This window comes from Saimiri boliviensis, chromosome 19 (assembly GCF_048565385.1).
Source record: "Saimiri boliviensis isolate mSaiBol1 chromosome 19, mSaiBol1.pri, whole genome shotgun sequence".
In the NCBI taxonomy this organism is placed as follows: domain Eukaryota; kingdom Metazoa; phylum Chordata; class Mammalia; order Primates; family Cebidae; genus Saimiri; species Saimiri boliviensis.
The window spans coordinates 15,098,332-15,121,736 of NC_133467.1; the positions used below are offsets into that span (position 1 = coordinate 15,098,332).

At 42.7% G+C, this 23,405-nt stretch overlaps 1 protein-coding gene across 2 annotated transcripts in view; it reads right to left on the bottom strand.

The window, feature by feature from the left end:
* Positions 1-22,847, bottom strand: part of SOAT1 (sterol O-acyltransferase 1) — a 76,736-nt gene extending 53,889 nt beyond the window's left edge. Inside the window, exons 1-2 of one of the 2 annotated variants that reach the window (XM_074389981.1) lie at positions 22,681-22,847; positions 4,954-5,079 (exon numbers count right to left, since the gene is read on the bottom strand). In XM_074389981.1, the coding sequence (XP_074246082.1) occupies positions 4,954-5,071 (118 nt within the window). In that variant the 5' untranslated portion in view covers positions 5,072-5,079; positions 22,681-22,847. The remainder of the gene's footprint in view (positions 1-4,953; positions 5,080-22,680) is intronic. The other variant, XM_003925328.4, reaches the window with a different exon arrangement.
* Positions 22,848-23,405: the final 558 nt, after the last annotated feature.

The following is a 23,405-nucleotide window of genomic DNA, read 5'->3' on the forward strand; positions in this document are numbered from 1 at the left end:
TAATGAACACAGTGCTATATACACATAAAGAGTGCTTTCATACTTGCTATCCTTGGCTTTGCCTAAAAGGCAACCTAAGCACTCACTGACAAGCTGTAAGATTTGTCCAAAATCATCCACACAGGTGGTCTTCAGTCAATCACAACATATACAGTAAGACTTCAAGTCCTATTTTTTTTTTTCTTTTAAGGTTTGCAAATCTTTTATACTTCCAGTAGTTGAAACCACTTTTTTTTTTTAAGAGATGGAGTCTTACTATGTTGCCTAGACTGGACTCCAGCTCCTGAGCTCGATCGATCCTCCCAAGCAGCTGGGGACTATAGGTGCAGGCCACCACACAGAACATGTTGATACAATATTTCTGAGAACTAACATCACCTTTAGCAACAAAACCAGAGTCCGTATTAAGCAGCCAGAATGCTTCAGTAATTGAACACTGACCATTTCTTTTTGCATGTGTTTTGCGCTCCTCTTTTAGAAGCTGTAGATGTCCATTCTGTTTATCTACCATCTTTATAAAGTTGCATCTACAACAGTCATATCATCTGACATTCCTATGTTTGAAATGCCGCACTGACACTGTCATGATGAGGATTAGAAGCGGCAGCAGCAGACATCCCACACAACCCAGGTATAGCATCACTTCTGACCAGCCGTCTGTTTTGGCAAATACATGGCCTTTTTCATTCACAACTGCCAACTGAACAGATTTCATTTTGAGGTATTGAAGGTAGTGTTTCTAAATCCAGAAAACCTAGTCATCTTTCATTTAAGTACACAGGGCACTGATTTTAGTGCCAAAGTTTAAAGGGAGTTGACTGAAAAAGGTTGAGATGGGCTGGCTTTCAAAAGCAAATGTCTTTATTACTTCCTACTACGATCCTCTCTGGAATTTGCCTGGTCACACTAGCATTTGTGACTCCTTGAAATCCTTGGTCTAGGTCAGCATTTGGTGGTGCTACTTTTAACTCTTCTGGAACCTTCATTAACAAATACCTTCAGTGTGTTCCATTTCACACTGATTTCAACTAATTCCCACCACCTCAGCAACAGTGAAAGAAGGAAATGCTGCCCCACTCACCAAATGTATACCAATTGCCGCTTGCTATTTGGCACTATCTGCTTCCATGCTTCATAACAAATCCTTTGACTTGCTTCAATGTGCATGTGTTAAATTTAGAGCCACTTTTGTCGTCCTGGGCCCACTGGAGGGTCCCTAGCAAGGGCCACTATCCACCGGCTGCCAGGGCAGTTGGCTGGGCACTGAGAGGCTGTTGGAGCCTTATCTTCTTACTTACTTCTGGCATTTCCAATTTGCTCTATACTCCTATCCATGAAAAGCAACCACAAATCCATCTGTACTACCTACCTTCAACCTCTCTAAAAGCAAACAAAACACCACACACACTATACTGTCTTAACGTCTTGGCAAGCGCATACCTCTCTAGCTTGAAAGTCCTCTCCCAGTCTTCTTATCTCAAAGGCCAAACTCAAAATCTACTTTAGTGAGACTTCCCTCCATTCTAAAGCATGGGATCCCCCCTCCCCAGTTTGTCTCTATTTGGTTACTATAACTCACTTAACTCCTATTTATAACAAAGGATTGTTTTCTGTTTGGGTATCTTATGGACACCAACTTCAAGCTCCCTACTAACAAACCTGGTACACTACCTTACATTTAGATCAAAGGTGCTTAAACTGACACTAGATTGTTAATCTGCTGGCAGAAAGGCTATCATCAAAAGACAGATAATAACAAGTCTTGGTGAGGATATGGAGAAATTGGAACCCTCAAGCATTACTGGTGGGACTGTAAGAAGAAATAGCTATTTTGAAAAAGTATGGCAGTTCCTCAATAAGCTAAACATACATTTACCATGACTCAGCAACTCAACTCATGCACATACCCAAGAGAACTGAAAAGATATATTCCATAAGCTTCTATAAAAATGTCCATAGCAGCATTATTCATAATAGCCAATCATTGTAAATAAACCCCCAAAATAAATATCAACTGACAGATAAGCAAAATGTATCATAACTATGCAATGAAATATTATTCAGCCACACAAAAAAATGAAGTACTGATACATATTAAAACATGCTACTCAGGAGGCTGAGGCAGGATGATCAAGGCTGCAATGTGCTATAATCATACCTGTGAATAGCCACTGAGATCCAGCCTGGACAGCAGACCAAGATCCCCATCAAATCAAAAAAAACAAACAAATGTGGAAAGCATTATGCTAAGTGCAAGCAGCCAGACAGAAAGAACACATGTTCTACAAATCCCCTTATAAGAAATGCCTAGATCAAGCAAATCTGAAGTGACAGGAAGTATATCACTGGTTGCTAGAGGCTAAGAGAAGAGAGAAACAGAACTTGTTTTTGGGTTGATAAAAATGTTTTGGAATTAAACAACAGTGATGGTTCTACAATCTTGTAAATATATTAGCAACGACTGAATTATAAACTTTAAAATGGCGACTTTAACAGTATGCAAATATATTACTAAAAAATTTAAAAGAAATGAAAGCCTGGTATGGTGGCTCATGCCTATAATACCAGCACTTTAGGAAGCGAGGGAGGGTAGATCACTCGCCAGGGGTTCAAGACCAGCCTGGACAACATGTTGAAGCCCGACTCTGTTAAAATACAAAATTAGCCTGGCGTAGTGGGATACATCTGTAATTCCAACTACTCAGGAGGCTGAGGCAGGAGGATCACTTGAGCCTGGGAGGTAGGGGTTGCAGTGAGCCAAGATCGCGCCACCACACTCCAGCCTAGGTGACAGAGTGAGACTGTCTCAAAAAAAAAAGAAAAAAATTAGGAGGAATGGAAGGAAAAGGAAAAGAAGGAGATGGGGGAAAAGGGAACAAACAAAGAAGGAGAAAGAGGGAAATAAAAAGGAGAAAAAAGGCCAGGCACGATGGCTCATGCCTGTAATCCTAGCACTTTGGGAGGCTAATGTGGGTGGATTACCTCAGGTCAAAAGTTCAAGACCAGCCTGACCAACATAGTGAAACCCCTGTCTCCACTAAAAATACAAAATTAGCTGGGCATAGTGGTGCATGCTTGCAATCCCAGCTACTTGGGAGACTGAAGCAGGACAATGGCTTGAACCCAGCAGGCAGAGGTTGCAGTGAGCCAAGATCACGCCATTGCAGTCTACTCTGGGCAACAAGAGTAAAACTGTCTCAAAAAAAAAGAAAAGAAAAAAGGAGGGGAAAAAAGGGCACCTAGACCAGGCTGGGTACAGTGGCTCACAGCTATAATCGCAGCACTTTGGGATCACTCCCAAAGCACTTACTCCCCAAGATGAACAAATGTTACAGTAGGTGAAGCAACACTTTCAGATTAGCATTACTTACATTAAGGTTGTTAAACTTCTTGATTTAAGCTAACCAATTTCTTTTTTTTTTTTTTCAGACAGAGTTTCACTCTTGTTACCCAGGCTGGAGTGCAATGGTGCGATCTCAGCTCACCGCAACCTCCGCCTCCTGGGTTCAGGCAATTCTCCTGCCTCAGCCTCCCACGTAGCTGGGACTACACGCGCGCGCCACCGTGCTCAGCTAATTGTTTTGTATGTTTAGTAGAGACGAGCTTTCACCATGTTGACCAGGATGGTCTTGATCTCTTGACCTTGTGATCCACCCGCCATGGCCTCCCAAAGTGCTGGGATTATAGGCGTAAGCCACAGTGCCCAGCCCACCAATTCCATTTTTTACACCTGCACTAAAACCTGGACTGACTAAAACTTAATGAACTAGGACAACAAAGAACATTGAAAATGCATAGAAATCGGACAAATTTAGAATCTTTTTAAAAACTGGAACATAAAGAGAAACATCATATGCAGTCACAGAAAGTTTCAATTAAAACAATTTTTCTGTCCCAAGAACTGGAAAGAACAAACAAGCAGAGAGTTTCTAATGTATGAGAATGCAGGCAGGGGAAACAAGCTGGATTATCACTAAGTCTCTAAATCACGGAAGGAGAATTCTCCTCAGTATTGGCTCACCCTCCTTTGCGTACATTTCACATTACATATAACACTAAAAGTAGCCCATACCCAATATAAATATGTCATATACAGCTAACTAAGAGCCCATCAATAAACCTCATTATGCCAACTCAAGCAGCAATATTTACATTCCTGGTGAAAACCAGCTGTTGATATTTAAGTTTAAATTTAGGTAGGAAATACAAAACTGTTTCTTTATGAAAAGGGATGAAATGCCAAAGACAACCTGTCTCAGAAGGTCCCACACCTATTTGTTAACTAAACAAGTCTCAAATTTCAAATCCTTGTTGAAATCCAACCTTTATAAATGTCACTGCAAATGTCGCTGATGCAATAGATGACATCAATTAGACTTGTGTTTGCAAGTCTATCATTCATAATCATAAACCTTGACCTGAACCACAAAGCACTATCGTATTCCTCCTTGTAGTCATGCATTCAGCAAATGTGGACACAAGAATGAATAAAACCCCCTAACTGCTCCCCTCCCAAGATTTATAGCTCGGTATTGAACGGGGTTAGGCACGCTGCTAATTACTCACATTTTACTCACTATATCTATTATAAGAGTAGTTAATTAAAAGACTAGTACACTGCGATAATCTAATTATGTGTACAATTTTGGAGGTTTTCTCATTCACTTAACTTGGAGCTTGGCAAACAAATCTGTACTGATCACTGCTGTAGCCCCAGCATTCATCGGGGCACCTCAGCAATGGTTAGGTTAGATGACTGAATGAATGGTATCTAAAACACAGCAGATACTAATAGATGTCCACCGAATTCATTAACAAGAAATAACTTACTTTCTTATTTCTTTACTAGACATATAAAACTCTTACCAAAGAGATGGCAATACTTATTCTATAATGTATTTGTTCTCTATTTCACTAATTCACCTCAAAAAAAAATTTTTTTTTAAGTCTCACCATTACTAGGTGTCTCTAGGGATTCCTTTGCAGGGTTTCTCTGGTCTTCATCTTCCTCAGGATTTTCCCTGGACTTTGACAGCCGGTTTCTTAGAGACATATTCTCTTCACCCACCATTGTACTGTCTAGGAAAGAAGATGCAGAAAGCTTTTGTATTAGTCCACTCTCACAGTGCTATACACTACCTGAGACTGGGTAATGTATTTTTTTTTTTTTCCTGACATAAAGGAATTGCAGAGATTGGGTGATGTATAAAGGAAAGAGACTTAATTGTCTCACAGTTCCTCATGGCTAAAAAAGCCACAGGAAACGTATAATCATGGCAGAAGAGGAAGTAAGGCATGTCTTACATGACAGCAGGAGAGACAGAGCAAGGAAGTGCCACGTTTAAAACCATCAGCTCTCACGAGAACTCCCTCACTACCATGAGAACAACATAGGGGAAACTGCCCCCATGATCCAATCACCTCCCACCAGGACCCTCCCTTGACATGTGGGGACACAGAGGCAATTAGAGATGAGATTTGGGCAGGGACACAGAGGCACCATATCAGCTTTGAACTAAGCATCTGGCTTATGTCAATTTCACAATACCACTGTACTTAGGAGAGGTGAAATTTCATGACATGATCTCCTCCTTTTGCATTAATTATTTTAAAGCATTTGCTGGGTACAAGATACTCAAGATACAAGTCTGAAGAAATCAGCTCCTGGAAAATAATTTGACTGGTTTCAAATCCCCTTTTAAACATAGACCCCACACCTTTTTTTTTTTAAGATGGAATCTCGCACTGTCGCCCAGGCTGTACTGCAGTGTCGCAGTCTCGGCTCACTGCAATCTCCGTCTCCTGGGTTCTAGCAATCCTCCTGCCTCAGCCTCTCGAGCAGCTGGAACTACAGGCATGCACCACCATGCCCAGCTAATTTTTTTGTGTTTTTTAGTAGACATGAGGTTTCACCAAGTTGGCCAGGATGGTCTCGATCGCCTAACCTTGTGATCCACCAGCCTTGGCCTCCCAAAGTGCTGGGATTACAGGCATGAGACACCACGCCCAGCCAACCCTACTCTTAAAAGAAAAATTTAGTTGAACAAAACATTAAGTATGTGAAAAAATTAAGGATTAAATAGGAAAAGGTAACTACAAAGATGCCACAGGTGGAGCATGATTTAATAACAAAGTCAATGGTAAAAGAAACACGTTAAGTTTAGAGACAGCTGAGATTAGCAGAAGATATAAAGGGTTCAGAGAAAAGAAGGTATTTTAGACAGAGTCTTGAAGGATGAGAACTGCGCATTCCACGTGCAAGAAAAGATTAAAACAAGGACCTTATAACCCCCATTCAGGGGACCAAGACTGAATTAAACTACAACAAAAGTAAGTTTTTGTTTAGTATCTACTAAGTACAAGGACCCTACCAGGTGTTTTAAGTTTGCTCATTTAATCTTCATAACACTTGTGAAAAAAATATTACCCTCAGTTTTCACATGAGAAAACAATGATTTAAAGTAGTTACTATTGGTATCCTCCACCGATGCACCAGGAATACACCTGCAGTTGAACAAGCTGAGTGTATTACGAACACACACCACAGCTCCAGGTACTAGGGTCTGCTTTTCTGCTCATTACAGTGACTTGCTCAAGACCACACAGCTAACCGCAGAGCCAGATTTGGAACGGCATTAGTTGGATCCGATCTACAAAGATCACTAACTACTGTGAGAAAAAAGTTGGTAACAGAGAAATGTGATGAGGAAAAAGACTAGAAAGGAGGACAGGGGTCAAACTACAAAGGCCTAGGAAATGAGACGTTTTTCAAGAAGGCAGTGGTGAGGCACCTGAATCACTGAAAAACATGATCAAAGTCACAAAGATCAGTATCAAGATAGTACAAGATTACTCTAAAGCCATGTGTTTCACCAGCTGGGCATGGTGGTATACAGCTGCAGTCCCAACTACGTGGGAGGCTGAGGTGGGAGGATCACTCGAACCTAGGAGTTTGAGTCTAATGTGGGCAACGTAACAAGACCACATCTCAAAAAAAAATTTTATTTATTTATTTAGTTAGTTAGTTTTTGAGAAGGAGTCTCACTCTTTTGCCCAGGCTGGAGTGCAATGGCATGATCTCGACTCACTGCAACCTCTTCCTCCAGGGTTCAAGTGATTCTCCTGCCTCAGCCTCCAGAGTAGCTGAGATTACAGTGCCTGCCACCATGCCTGGCTAATTTTTGTATTTTAGTAGAGATGGGGGTTCACCATGTTGGTCAGGCTGGTCTTGAACCTCTGACCTCAAATGATCCACCCACCTCGGCCTCCCAAAGTGCTGGGATTACAGGCATTAGCCACTGCCTCTGGCCAAAAAAACAATTTTAAATAAAAAGTAAAGCAGTTTTCACTATATGATAAATTTTTCAAGAGTCTAAAGCAAGAAGGAAAAAACTTTGAAATACTACATTATTTTAAAGCTACATATATTTAAATTCTGAGGCTACAGTCTCTCTAAATTTTTTTTTTTTTTTTGAGATGGAGTTACACTCTTGTTGCCCAGGCTGGAGTGCAATGGTGCAATCTCGGCCCACCACAACCTCCACCTCCCGAGTTCAAGCAATTCTCCTGCCTCAGCCTCCTGAGTAGCTGGGATTACAAGCATGTGCCACCATGAGCAGCTAATTTTGTATTTTTAGTAGAGACGAGGTTTCTCCAAGTTGGTCAGGCTGGTCTCGGAACTCCTGACCTCAGGTGATCCGCCGGCCTCGTCCTCCCATCTAAATTTTTATATTAAAATATCCTTTTCTGTATAAAAGAATGAAATATAGTACATGGTGAGTTTCATTGTTTTTCAACTATCACAGCTTGGCAAGGTAAAAATCTGAAAAATCAGCCAGGCACAGTGGCTCACGCCTGTAATCCCAGCATTTTGGGAGGTTGAGGTGAGCAGATCACGAGGTCAGGAGTTGGAGACCAGCCTGGCCAACATAGTGAAACCCCGTTTCTATTAAAGATACAAAACATTAGCCGGACGTGGTGGTGGGTGCCTATAATCCCAACTACTTGGGAGGCCTAGGCAGGAGAATCACTTGAACCCAGCAGTCAGAGGTTGCAGTGAGCTTAGAGCACACCATTGCACTCCAGCCTGGGCAACAATGCGAGACTCCATCTCACACAAAAAAAGAAAATCTGACAAATCTAGATCAGTTCTCTTCTAATTATTTCTGGAAGCAAATAAATGAAACAAATGTGGAACAGTAGATGAATATATCAAGCAGAAATGTTACGATATCATATGATCTAATTAAGAGGAACTTAAGGGAAAGGTAAGTCAGGGCTAATTAAGCACAGGACGATGCCTAACTTCTGATGGTCCAGTTCTGTGTAAAAGTGACATAAGAAGCCACAGAGCATCTACCTCTTCATCAGAAATGATGACGGAAGTGAGAACTGAAAACTAAACTTTGAGGGATGGCCTCAAAGTAGAAGAAATCAGGGAAGATGCAAAAGGAACCCAGATGTTTTAGTAAGAAAGGAATTTTACAAGGAATAATAGGAACTGTTGTTTTTGTTTTTGTTTTTGTTTCTGGCCAGATGAACAGAGACTTTTTTTTTCTGGCCAAATGGTGGTGAGTTTAAAGTAGGTAACTCTTTTAAAGAGCATACAGCAAAAGTTTAAAGCATAAAAAACAGCAAAATGATTAAAAAATAAATGCCAGATTAAAGTTTATTACTCAAGCCCTATGAGACAGTATAGCACCACAGTGTAATATTTCTAAAAGTAGAATAACAACTGATTTTTTTGTGCTCATGTGTTTTACATGTATTAAATATTTTAATCTCAGTAGAATGAAGATAGATACTATCGTTATTCCCCAAATATTTTTTAGCCACCATGGCTTCCCATATTTTCTTCCCTGTCTACAGAAAGGTATTCACCTCTGCCCTTTCTTTATCTAGCTAACTCCTACTTAAGCCTTCAAAGAATCACAGCTACAGCAGTAACAGGATTAACACTAACAGTTCTGATTTAATGAGCACCTATTATATACTTCCAGGCACTGTGCTGCTAAACTTTTTACATTACATTTAATCTTTACAGCCTTAGATAGGTATTATCCTCATTTTACAGATGAATTTAGGAAAGTGATTTAACTTGTCCCAAATCACATAATTCTCCAACAAAACTAGAATTCAAAACAAGGACCATCAGATTCTACAACCTGACCTCTAATCGCTAGACTGCCTCCAACTCGCACCCTCTGAGGTTTCTTATACCACCACCTCTCATCTCACCCTCTCTGCAGTCCCACTACACCCTGTGCATCCTGTTACATACTATGTTGTCCTGGAATCAGAGAGCAATACTCTCTGTCTCTTACATTAGGCTTTAGTTCTCAAAGTAGGAATTACATAGTATTTTCTGTAAGACTCCCCCAAATCCAGTGTGGAGTACCTGGAGTACAATAGGCATGCATTACGAGAGAAAGCGAATGTCTCTGTTAATACAGTAACCAATTATTCTAAGCACAAGACACTTCTCAACTCATGATGGTTCAACTTACAATTTTCCAACTTTATGATGATGCAAAAGCAACATGCATTCTGTGGAAATCATATTTTGAGTACTCATACAACTATTCTGTTTTTCACTTTCAGTATAGTATTCAATAAATTACATGAGATAGTGAGTACTTTATTGTAAAATAGGCTATTTGATGATTTTGCCCAACTGTAGACTAATATTATGTGTTGGGAGCATATTTATGGTATACTAGGCTAAAAATACCCAAAAAAAATTTAGCTGGGTGTGGTGGCAAGCACGTGTAATCCCATCTACTCAGGAGGCTGAGGCAGGAAAATCACTTGAACCCGGGAGGCGAAGGTTGCAGTGAGCCCAGGTCGCACCACTGCACTCCAGCCCAGACAACAGACAAGCTAGTCTATAGGACTAAACAGGACCCAGCATGGTGGCTCACACCTGTAATCCCAGTACTTTGAGGGGCTGAGGTGGATGAATCACCTGAGTTCAGGAGTTCGAGACCAGCCTAGCCAAAGTGGTGAAAGCTCATCTCTACTAAAAATTCAAGTATAGTGGCGGGCACCTGTAATCCCAGCTACTCGGGAGGCTGAGACAGGAGAATCATTGGAGGGGGAGGTTGCAGTGAGCTGAGATCGCGTCATTGCACTCCAGCCTGGACAACAAGAGCAAAACTCCATCTCAAAAACAAACAAAACAAAAAGAGGCCAGGCATGGTAGCTCACACCTATAATCCCAGTACTTTGAGAAGCAGAGGCCGAAGGATGGCTCAGGAAGCAGACATTGCAGTGAGCCCAGGTCACGCCACTGCACTCCAGCCTGGGGGACAGAGTAAGACCCTATCTCAAAAAAACAACAACACTAAACCAAAGAAGAAAATGTTTTTACTTTATAACAAATATTTTTATCATGATCTGTATTAATAGCTTTAGTCCTGATTTCCACTATCTCATAGGAAATGAAAACTGTTAATGGAAAAGCATCAGAAAACCAATGTTCAAGAGGTTTAGCACCCTGCTCTATCATACTGTTGTGTCCCTGGGTAAATCCTCCCATCTCAAAGAGTTTCTTCATCTGAAGAAATGGAGATAAAAAGATACTATATACTGGCTAAGCAGTGGCTCACGGTGGCTCACGCCTGTAATCCCAACACTTTGGGAAGCTGGGACAGGTGGATCACTTGAGGACAGGAGTTTGAGACCAGTCTGGCCAACATAATGAAACCCCCTCTCTACTAAAAAATACATAAAATGCTGGGTGTGGTAACTCATGCCTGTAATCCCAGCACTTTGGAAGGATGAGGTGGGCGGATCACCTGAGGTCAGGTGTTCAAGACCAGCCTGACCAACATGGAGAAACCCCGTCTCTACTAAAAATATTAAATTAGCCGGGCGTGGTGGCACATACCCATAATCCCAGCTACTCAAGAGGGCAAGGCAGGAGAATCGCTTGAACCCAGGAGGCAGAGTTGCAGTGGGCCGAGATCATGCCATTGCACTCTAGCCTGGGCAACAAGAGCGAAACTTCATCTCAGAAATAAAAATAAAAATAATACAAAAAATGAGCCAGGCATGGTCGTAGGCAGCTATAATCCCAGCTACTCAGGAAGCTGAAGCAGGAGAATTGCTTGAACACGGGGGGCAGAGGTTACAGTGAGCCTAGATCGTGCCACTGCACTCCAGCCTGGACAACAAAGACTCTGTCTTTAAAAAAAAAAAAAAAGATACTATTTACTAAAATACCCAAGTCTTATTATTAATAACTAAGTTTTAAAGATTAAGTAATCTGAAAACTATGTATCTACCTCCTATATGCTAAATTACAGTCAAACATTAAGCTTTATCACCTCTCAAATTCTACTTTTGTTTGCTTTTAAGGTGTACTAGATCCAAAAACACCACCCATAAAAAAAAGAAAAAAAAGGTATACTAGATGACGGTAAATAAAGTGACACAAAAATTATTTAGTTTCTCAAATGCAGCTTAAACTCCATGTGCCTTCCAAGAAAATATTAACAAGTTTTATTACTGTCAGACATACAGATGTTAGGAAAGAGAACTATTAATATGGCTTACCTCAATTTTGACCAAATCCTCAAATCATATGAATCGTAACATTATGAGATTATGTCTGAATGAGCTCCTCCTACCACACATCAGCTAACAGTATACGGCTATTCACGAAGGAAATAGAGGCAAATTATAGTCACAGAGCGTTGCTCCTTCTCTAGGCAGGAGGACCATTTGGGCCTCTGTGTGGAACGCAGACCGCAAGAAGAGCAACAGTATAAGAAAGATGCCAGCGTGCAGACTACTGCAACCATCCAGCTGAGAGGAGGGCGGGTTGAACTTTTCCACAACTCCTCTAAAATAAGACCTCTGTGAATCCATCCCTTTTCCCAATGAGGCAAACTATTTTAACTTTTGCAAAATCAAAAATTCAAACTGTAACTAATGCTAATTGGTTTCTAAGTGCTACCAAAACCATTTCCCTGTGTGAGAAGTACGTACCAGTGTTGTCTTGTTCTCTCATTAAAACAAGACCTAAAGGGGGAGTTATCTCCCTTGGTTTCTATTACTTCCAAGTCACCACTGTTTCTCCTTCTCATCTTTAAACATCTCAGCCAGCCTACTAGGCCTGACACCTCTCCTTGTTGCAGGTATGTACTGTTTTCCTACTCACTCCCCCCCTTTCACTAAGGATTTCAACACCTCACTCCCCCGCTCCATGCCACCGATCACTCATACTTCCTTTACTTCAACATCCACGGACACAGATCCATCCAACACCCTGGCCTGTAAGCTCCCTGACTTCGTGTCTCCAACAAGCGATTCTTATGATTAGTCACATATTCTCCTAGAACTTACTATTACCAATAACTGTATCAGGTCCGTAATGCTGATTTCTAGCATGCTTCCATACCCATTTCCTTAATATGTCTCTCCTCACATCAGGCCCAGACAGGCCTGAGTTCCAGACTCAGAGCCAACAGCCTACTTGACACCTTCATGTAGATGTCTTATACGTGCATCTCCAACTTAACACGATCAGACTAAACTGCCGATGTTGCCCCCAACTCCATGCTGCCCGCTGTCTTCCCCGTCTCGGTTCACAGGGCTAGCATTCATTTTTAGCCCAGTCCTTCCCAATTCTTTCCCTCATACAACGCAACAACAAGTCCAATTCTAACCACTTCTCACCACCTCCACCACTTTCACCGCAGTCTAAGCCACTATCACCTCACTGTAGCGGCTTCCTAACTACTCCCCTTTCCCTTCTCCCTTTGGTCTATTTTCTTTTTAGCACGGCACCCGGAGTAATCCACTCATTCATTCATTCATTTATTGAGACACAGTCTCAAACTGCACTCCAAAATGCTGGGATTACAGGCCTGAGCCACCTCACGGAGCCGAGAGTAATCCTTATAAAAGATAAGTTAGATCAAGTCACTTCACAACTTAAACCTCTTTAAACATCCTAAGTTGTCACCATGATCTAGTAACTCCTGCATTACCTGGCACTCACCAGCAGTTTGTTTTTTGAGACAGAGTCTCACTGTATCGCCCAGGCTGGAGTGCAGTGGCAGGATCTCGGCTCACTGCAAACTCCGCCTCTCAGGTTCAAGCGGTTCTCACACCTCAGCCTCACGGGTAGCTGGGATTACAGGTGTGATCCACTATGCCTGGCTAATTTATGAATTTTAGCAGAGACGAGATTTGGCCACGTTGGTCAAACTGGTCTTGAACGCCTGGCCTCAAGTGATCCACCCTCAGCCTCCCCACGTGTTAGGATTACAGGTATGGAGCCACTATGGCAGGCCTCAAATACCATCAATCTTATCTCTCGTTTTCTCTACTCATTACTTTGGCCCTCCACTGTTTCTTAAACAAGCCAAGCTCTTTCCAAACCTAATGGCCTTCACTATTCCATCTGCCTGGAGCATCTTCTTCCAGACACCCTCACTCAGTTCCCTACTCAGACGCCCCCTCCTCAGGGACCTCCTTGTCTACTCTATCTAAAACATACATCCTGGAGCCTTGTTCCTCTCTTATCCCATTACCTTGCTTTATTGCTTTATTTTTCTTTAGTGCACTTATCCCGCAATACATTATATTTATTTTCTTGCTATCCCATAAGACTATAATCTCCATGAGAAGCAGAATTTTTTTCTCATTCACTGCTTTTCCCCAAACATCTAGAACTGTGCCTGGAACACATTCTATACTTAATTTGTTGGATAAATCAATAATTATCCAGTACTTTCACATACAGTAAGAAAATTTTAAAGGACTGCTCATCACATGTTCATGAAGCAATCATTAATAGGCGACTATGAAAGCTGGAACTGATGTTCTTCACTTTTGTCTTTACCTGTTAACACTAAAAAATAAATATAAAGCCATTAATGGGGACATTTACTTCATTTGGGATTTAAATTGTATGTATATAGGAATTATTTATTTATTTATTTATTTTTTTGAGACAGAGTTTCGCTCTTTTACCCAGGCTGGAGTGCAATGGCGTGATCTCGGCTCACCGCAACCCCCGTCTCCTGGGTCCAAGCAATTCTCCTGCCTCAGCCTCCTGAGTAGCTGGGATTACAGGCACGTGCCACCATGCCCAGCTAAAGTATATAGGAATTATTAAAGCAATATATTTTAGAGCTTGAGACTTTTTTCCTTTTTTTTCTTTCTTGCTTGTGCTAAGTGTGCTACTGCAGCTCAGATAGAGCTTGAGACTTTATCAACATCAGCCATTCAGGACCCGATTCTAAATTTAGAACGTCTAAGACTCTAAAAAAAAACATTTGCTGACAAATGCCATGCCCTTTATTCCACTAGAAAAAAATACCTTGAATCTGAGATTCTTCTCCCGAAACAATTCATATAGTTAGCTGTTACTACAATGGTTCGTTCTTGAGTGGGTACTTGCTATTTGCTAAACTCTCTGATAAGACCTTATATACATGACTCTCCTTTATTCCTAACAATAGCCCTATCAGGTAGGTAATCCTGTCCCCATTTTCCAAAAGGAAAAAAAAAAAAAAAAAACAGTGAATTTTCTCTACAGTTCCAACACATCAGTATATCAAAACTAAGTTCATGCTTCAATGACCCAGGCAAATCTAAAAAAGGCTATAATCGTTTAAACATAGAATACAGGGCCAGGCGCGTGGCTCAAGCCTGTAATCCCAGCACTTTGGGAGGCCGAGGCGGGTGGATCACGAGGTCAAGAGATCGAGACCATCCTGGTCAACATGGTGAAACCCCGTCTCTACTAAAAAGACAAAAAATTAGCTGGGCATGGTGGCGCATGCCTGTAATCCCAGCTACTCAGGAGGCTGAGGCAGGAGAATTGCCTGAACCCGGGAAGCGGAGCTTGTGGTGAGCCGAGATCACGCCATTGCACTCCAGCCTGGGGAACAAGAGGGAAACTCTGTCTCAAAAAAAAAAAAAAAAAAAAAAAAAAAACATAGAATACAAGAACGTTTTAGTTCTAACACCTAAAAGGTATGTGCCAGTTTTCTGAAAATACATTCATATTAAGCACCTCATTCTAAAATGGTGTTTTATAAATGTGTTGTAATAATACAGGTGTCTACTCCATTGTATTCTTTACGCAAACACACAAACTGTGTTGAGACAGCATAATTAATCACATAAGAGTGAAACAAGGCCGGGCGCGGTGGCTCAAGCCTGTAATCCCAGCACTTTGGGAGGCCGAGGCAGGTGGATCACGAGGTCGAGAGATCGAGACCATCCTGGTCAACGTGGTGAAACCCCGTCTCTACTAAAAATACAAAAAAATTAGCTGGGCATGGTGGCACGTGCCTGTAATCCCAGCTACTCAGGAGGCTGAGGCAGAATTGCTTGAACCCAGGAGGCGGGGGTTGCGGTGAGCCGAGATCGCACCATTGCACTCCAGCCTGGGTAACAAGAGCGACACTCTGTCTCAAAAAAAAAAAAAAAAAAAGAGTGAAACAAGTTCTCATGGAGAAGGTAACATTAGAGTCGGAGTTCAAAAGAGGAATAGAAGTTTGCTAGGCATTAAAAATAAAGGATGGGAGGAAGGAGCACTCTAAGAAAAACATGAAAAGGAAGAGATCTTGGTGATAAGATTCATTAATGTAAACATTTTATAGAGATCTACTATACACCAGACCATACAAAGCTGACTACTTTGTATGGTTATCACAGTGAACATGGGATACAAAGATGACTACTACAACAATCTGTTCTCCAGGAGTAAAAACCTAGTGGGAGAAAGACACAGAAACATAATTATAACATCTAAGGGTTGGTTTTTGTTGTTGTTGTTCTTGTTTTTTTAGACGGTCTCACTCTGTCACCCAGGCTGGAGTACAGTGGCACCATCTTGGCTCATTGTAACCTCCTCTTCCTACATTCAAGCAATCCTCCTGTCTCAGCCTCCCGGGTAGCTGGGATTACAGGCACTCGCCAACACCAGCTAATTTTTATATTTTTAGTAGAGACAGGGTGTCACCATGTTGGCCAGGCTGGTCTTGAACTCCTGACCTCAAGCAATCCACCCGCCTCTGCCTCCCAAAGTGCTGGGATTACAGGCATGAGCCAGCCCTAGCGGGGTTTTTTTGTTTTTGTTTTTGTGTTTTGAGAGGGAGTCTTGCTCTGTCACCCAGGCAGGAGTGCAGTAGCGTGATCTTGGCTCACTGCAACCTCCACCCCCTGAGTTCTAACAATTCTCCTACCTCAGCCTCTGGAGTAGCTGGGATTACCAGCACCTGCCACCACACCCAGCTAATGTTTTCGTATTTGTAATAGAGATGGGGTTTCACCATATTGGCCAGGCTGCTCTCAAACCCTTGACTTCAGGTGATCCACCTGCCTTGGCCTCTCGAAGTGCTGGGATTACAGGCATGAGCCACCATGCCCGGCCACTAGTGGGTTTTATATAACAGTGATTGAGATGTATGTGGTATTAGAAGGGAACACAAGTCTGGGGCCCAAAAGAGCTTAGGGGCAATTAGGAAAGTTTCCTGAAGAAGGTAAAACCTAGGTTAAAGCAGAGAAGGAAAAGGCTGGAGCACAGGACATATGGAAGGGCAAGGGCAAAAGGTCAAAAACCTTTAGGGGCCATTCCAAGGATCTCGGAACTTACCATCTCAAGAAGGAGCTAATAAAGGCTTTTAAACAAGAAGGTGAACTGGTATTTGTCTTTAGGAGAGTAACTCGATACAGAAAAGACTGGCAGGGAGAACCATTAGCTCACACAAAAAACAAAGGCATGAAATAAGGCTCAAATAACATGTGTTTGTTAAATGAATAAATTAATGAAGAGAAGAGAGAGATGAGAAAAATGTATAAATATTAAGCTGAGGAGTCTGTGAGACACCAGCTGGCTATATGCAGAAGGCAGTGGAAAATATAGATCCCAAGTGAGTTTTCTAAGTCCTAGGCTAAGGCTGTGGGCTATAGGTGTGCCATTATGCTAAGTAATTACAGTTGGAAGACAAAGAATAGATACATTCACTATGATATGTCTGTGGGTCAGTCAAGTGATTATAACCAACAGGCAGCTGAATATACAAGTCTGGGCTGAAGACAGAGCTCAGGCTTACATCACTGTACAGGTGTCAAGGGCAAGGAACATGAAGGAAATCTCCCAGAGCGGTTACCTAAGAAATAATAAACCTAACATTGATGTAGCCCTCAGTATGGCTCATTTAATCCTCATTAACAACCTATGAAGTAGATACTATTATCCCATTTTACGGGTGGTTATTTCTCCGATAATACGGGGTAAAGAACTACATAAAACAAGCAAGACCCAAGAGAGATTAGAGGAGAACTAGGAGCAAGTAATGTCAGAAATTAAGTTAGAGGGTTTAAGAAGAGGTAATCGATGGTCAATGCCATGGAAAATTTGAGTAGGACAAAAATGGAAAAAAAAAAAAGAAAGGAAGGACTGGGCACAGTGGCTCATGCCTGTAATCCCTGCACTTTAGGAGCCCTAGGAGGGTGGATCACGAGTTCAGGAGTTCAAGACTAGCCTGGCCAATATGGTGAAACCCCATCTCTACTAAAAATACAAAAAATTAGCCAGGCTTGGAGGCAGGTGCCTGTAATCTGAGCTACTCAGGACGCTGAGGCAGAGAACTGCTTGAACCTGGGAGGCGGGGATTGCAGTGAGCTGAGATTACCCCAGTGCACTCCAGCCTGGGCAACAGAGCCAGACTCCATCTCAAAAAATAGAAAAAAGAGGGGGGAGGACAGGACATGAGATATTTCGCAACTGAAGGACAGTAATAGTTATGACTTGATTACATGTAGTTTTAGGAGGAAGGACAAGAAATATATTGGAGTAAGCTGCGGTAAGTGAGGAAGTGAAAACCGTGATCATGAGACTAGTCTCTCAAGAGGTCTAGCAGTGAAGGAATCTAGTGTTTAGGTGTTTAGAAAGCAGGTAACAAAGCGTTGAGGGCAGTAGGTGTAACACATATCTCATTTAACATGTCCATTTTTAAAGCTGCAGGAGATTCAGAAATGCTAACAAACTTGATCAAAGTCACACGGCGAGTTAAGTGGCAATCGAAAAATTTCCCTCCCAGGTAACATAAAGCTGACTAGACAGCTATTCATGTAACACACTGACTGAACAAGAATTTCTTAAGAATCTAATCTGTGCATGCAATTACATAATGGTCACTGTGATAAGCATCTAACTTACCTTAAGAAACAAAAAGAACTGACTTGAGAAACAAATGAACTCAGAAAAACTTTAGCCTGCCTGCCGTGTTCCCATTAACAAAGCTTTCAAAAGAGCCCATAAATCTGGATCACAATAATGAGTGCCTACTGAGTGAAGAACTGTGCCACATCACCCTCAGGTTCAGTGGGGAAAAAGGGAAACAACGATGGATAGAATTTACAATCCAGAGCAAAAAAATGTTCCCTCTTGCACCCAAAGGTTTGCCCTAATACAATGCTTTTACATATCACAGAACTGGGTCATTAAGGAATTAGCAAAACTAAAGAACAAGAACAAATTCTCATTTACATCAGTATGGTTTGTATAATCTCTTAGCCAATGTGGCAAAATTCAAAACAAAGCCATCCTCTTAGAAAAATGGAACTTGGCTAGCCTTTGTTTAAAACTTTCTCGACTTTTTTTCCCATAGGAAAAAGGGACTCTTCCTTGGTTAATACAGTAGTTCTATATCTACAGGGGATACAGTGGAAGAATCCCAGCAGATGCCTAGAACCGTGGGATAGCAGTGAACCCAACACACACTGTTGTTTCCTATACATACCTATTATAAAGTTTCATTTACAGGCTGGGCGCAGTGGTTCACCCCTGTAATCCCAGCAGTTTGGGAGGCCGAGATGGGCGGAATACTTGAGGTCAGGAGTTCGAGACCAGTCTGGCCAACATGGTGAAACCCTGTCTCTACTAAAAATACAAAAATAAGCTGGGCATGGTGGCACACACCTGTAATCTCAGATACTTTGGAGGCTGGGGCATGAGAATCTCTTGAACCCAGTAGGTGGAGGCTGCAGTGAGGCGAGATTGTGCCAATGCACTCCAGCCTGGGTGACAGAGCGAGACTCCGTCTTGGGAAAAAAAAAAAAAAGTTTCCTACAAGCCAGAAGAGAGTGGGGGCCAATATTCATCCTTAAAGAAAAGAACTTTCAACCCAGAATTTCACAACCAGCCAAACTAAGCTTCATAAGCGAAGGAAAAATAAAATTTTTTGTGAACAAGCAAGCACTCAGAGATTTCATCACCACCAGGCCTCCTTTACAAAAGCTTCTGAAAGAACCACTACACATAGAAAGGAACAACCAGTATCAGCCTTTCTAAAAAATACCAAAAAGTAAAGAGCATCAACATAATGAAGAATTTACTTCAACTAATGGGCAAAACAGCCAGCTAACATTAAATGGCAGTATTAAACTCACATATATTATTATTAAGTTTCCCAATAACAGTGGAAGACTTCGACATCAATATTAAACAGATCGATGAGACAAAAAATTAACAACAATATCTAGGACTTGAACTCAGATCCAGAACAAGTAAACTTAATTAACATTTATAGAACTCTCCACTTTAAATACACAAAATACACACTCTTATCAGTACCACATCACACCTACTTACAGGTTTAAATGAGATACTGGTTGGCTGCTTGTTTGTTATTTTCTTCCCTCATTTTTTTCGTGTGTTCATTATTAAGCACAGTTATAGGAATACCCATTTGTAGACTGCATTCTAGCCCGGGCAATAAAGCAACACCCCCGTTCTCTCTCCCTCTTCCTCTTCCTTCCTCTCCTTCATTCTTTATTATTATTTTTTTTTCTTTAAAAAAAAAAAAAGGAAATGATGGTACAAAGAATGAATCTTACCCTCTGATACTGTTCAGATGTTTGCCCCTTCCGGGAAAAAAAAAAAAAAGTTTCAAAAAAGTTATGCACAGTAAGAGATTAACAACAATAGATTAAAATTTACTTGAACATGGTCTCTATTGAAATGTCTTATTGTACTGTTTCAGACCTCAGGTAGCTGAATCTACAGAAAGCAGCTAAGTTGGGATCACTGTATTTCTCATTCAAAAGTTTTTCCTCTGTCCACCAACTTATTCATTCTTTCATTGGGCCAAATGCTGGGCCAGACCCTGAGAATTAAGAGATAAAATAGGCTGGCCTAGCCTTCATGAAATGCACTAGCAGAGGAAACAATTAATGTATCTACTTCATTACAATTAATTATTAACTTCTGCTAAGGAGAATAAAGAGTTTAAGGGTGCAGATTGAGCTGGATGTGGTGGCTCAGGCCTGTAATCTCAACACTTTGGGAGGCCGAGGCAGACAGATCACAAGGTCAAGAGATCGAGACCATCCTGGCCAACATTGTGAAACCCCGTCTCAAAAAAAAGAAAGAGGGGGCCGGGTGCAGTGGCTCAAGCCTGTAATCCCAGCACTCTGGGAGGCTGAGGCGGGTGGATCACGAGGTCAAGAGATCGAGACCATCCTGGTCAACATGATGAAACCCGGTCTCTACTAAAAAAAAAAAAAAAAAAAAAAAAAGGAAAGAAAGAAAATGATAAAAAGAGGCACAGATAAAAGCCAAAAGCAGCAGCCATCCTTTTGCTGGGCAGAGTGGCTTCATGCCTGTAATCCCAGCACTTTGGGAGGTTAAGGCACCCAGATCACGAGGTCAGGAGTTGGAGAGCAGCCTGACCAACATGGTGAAACCCCATCTGTACTAAAAATACAAAAAATTAGCCGGGCGTGGTGGCGCATTCCTGTAATCCCATCTACTCAGGAGGCTGAGGCAGGAATATCACTTTAACCCCGGAGGGGGATGTTGCACTGAGCCGAGATCCGAGCCACTGCACTCCAGCCTGGGTGACAGAGGGAGATTCTGTGTCAAAAAAAAAAAAAGAGTTCAAGGAGGGCTTAATGGGGATGGGGTGGTTTCCAGAGGAAGTGATATGTGGGCTGATATCTGAGGCAGGTGTAAGAGTTGGAGGGAGGGAGATAATACAGCATTAGAGGTAGAGGAAACTCCTAAAGGCCAGGAGATAGGAAAGAGAATGAAGCTTTTCAGTAACAAAAATAAAATCAGTGTGGCATGAACCTGGAGAGAAAGAAGGAAAGTGGGCCAAATAAACTAGAGACAGAACGAGTGGGCTCACTCAGTCCTCTGATCTTTGTCATAAAAGAGTGTGAAACCTCAGATGGGTTCTAAGCATGTGATTCACTAAAACACGTTGCATTTCTTTTTTTTTTTTTTTTTTTTTTTTTTTTTTGAGACGGAGTTTCGCTCTTGTTACCCAGGCTGGAGTGCAATGGCGCGATCTCGGCTCACCGCAACCTCCTCCTCCTGGGTTCAAGCAATTCTCCTGCCTCAGCCTCCTGAGTAGCTGGGATTACAGGCACGTGCCACCATGCCCAGCTGATTTTTAGTATTTTTAGTAGAGACGAGGTTTCACCATGTTGACCAGGATGGTCTCGATCTCTTGACCTCGTGATCCACCCGTCTCAGCCTCCCAAAGTGCTGGGATTACAGGCTTGAGCCACCGCGCCCGGCCAACACGTTACATTTCTAAACGATAAATCAATGCCACGGAGCTCCTTCCGAAACCCATTCTCACACCCAGACAACTGACACTGCCCAACTTTTAAAAAGCCAAAAAAGAAAAAAGAAAAAAAAAGGTTTCAAATTGAATTCTACTTCAAGGAAGAGGAAACCAAGTTTTCTGGGGAAAAAAAAAAGTAAACAGGTAGCGGGCCACTTAAATATTAAAAAGTGACCAACGGGTTGGACGCGGTGGCTCACGCCTGTAATACCAGCACTTTGGGAGGCTGAGACAGGTGGATCACTTGAGGTCAGGAGTTCGAGACCAGCCTGGTCCAAAACGATGAAATCTTGCCTCTACCAAAAATACAAAAATTAGCTGGGCGTGGTGGCGCATGCCTGCAATCCCAGTTACTCAGGAGGCTAAGGCAGGAGAATCGCTTGAACCCAGGAGGCAGAGGTTGCAGTGAGCCAAGATGGCACCACTGCACTCCAGCCTGGACAACAAAGCTAGACCCCATCTCAAAAAAAAAAAAAAGTGACCAACGAACTTAACCTATATATAAATAGAGAATAAAGTTTAAATAGTTGTTTCTCACTTATAATCAATCTTACAATATACATATTATTTAAACTACACGGCCATTAATAGTTAAGGAAAACAGAAACTTATATACATCCTAATATTTTAAAATAAAACATTAGCTTTATTAAAGGTTCTAGTGCTCATGCAGATTTTCGTGTCTTACTAATGCTATCTTTCCCTTCACACATTTTCCCTAAATCACTGAAAAGCTGACTTCCTGAGTGCATTTTTGGTTTCGTTTTTTAAAGAATAAAACGTCTTCTAATTCCTAACTTTCTTTACTACCGACTTGAGAGATGCCACGCGATTTGGGGAACACCAAACCAGCGTGCAGGGTTTAAAAGGCTGCCCGTGAGCCGGGCGCCTGATGGTAACTTTCCCGCCCTCTCCTCCCCAACTCTCTGGCACCCGCCGAGTCTCAACCTCCCCGCAGGGCAGCCCAGGACAAGGCCCGGCCGGAGCTGCCGCCGCCACCGTTTCTCCCTTCCCCGCGGGCTGAGGCCGGTGGGACCCAGGCGGGTAGCAAGGAGCGGCACCGGAGCACCACCGTTACCTGAGGCCCGCGCCCAGCAGCGGGGACTTCGGCCAAGAAGGCAGGGCCAGGAAGCGACCACAGAGCAGCCGGCGGGAAGGTCGGCTCCGGGAAGCTCTCTGGCGCCCAGGGCCCGCAACGTCGCGGGCCGGGCGGCAGAGAAGGATAAAGCGCTGGGCGGCCCGGCCCCTACGCCCCCAGCCTCCCAGCTCCGCTGCGTCACGCGCAGGCCAGCGCCGGCTGAGCATCCTATTGGTGGTCCCGAGGTTGCCACGCTCCGCCCACCGCCCCGCCCCTTCCCGGGCGCGCGAGTTCCCGGCGCCGGTGCACTTAGCTGGCCCTGGCGGCCTGCCAGGGAAGCTTCTCACCCGCACAACATGACACGGGCGACAACATCTTGCTTGACACTTCCACCCTAGCGGTAGAAAGTGCAGCCGAAACCGGACTACGACAACTCCCTGCAAGTCCGAAACCGCACCATGCGTGGCAGCGTGGAGCTCCGGGGCGTTTGGCTCCTAGGCCGACTGGCAGAAGCCGTTTTTGGAGCTGTGTATCATTGCAGTTTGAACTGACCATCCAGGCACATCGTAGAACTACTGGCCAGAAGCAAGAATCCCTGGCTTATCTGCACACCAAGATTCGTGCCTTTATCCGGAGATGCCTAATGCTTTGAAAACCAGTGCCCTTCAGCAACATTCAAACTAGATAAGGAGACAGAAAACCTGCACCAAATAATAAAACACACG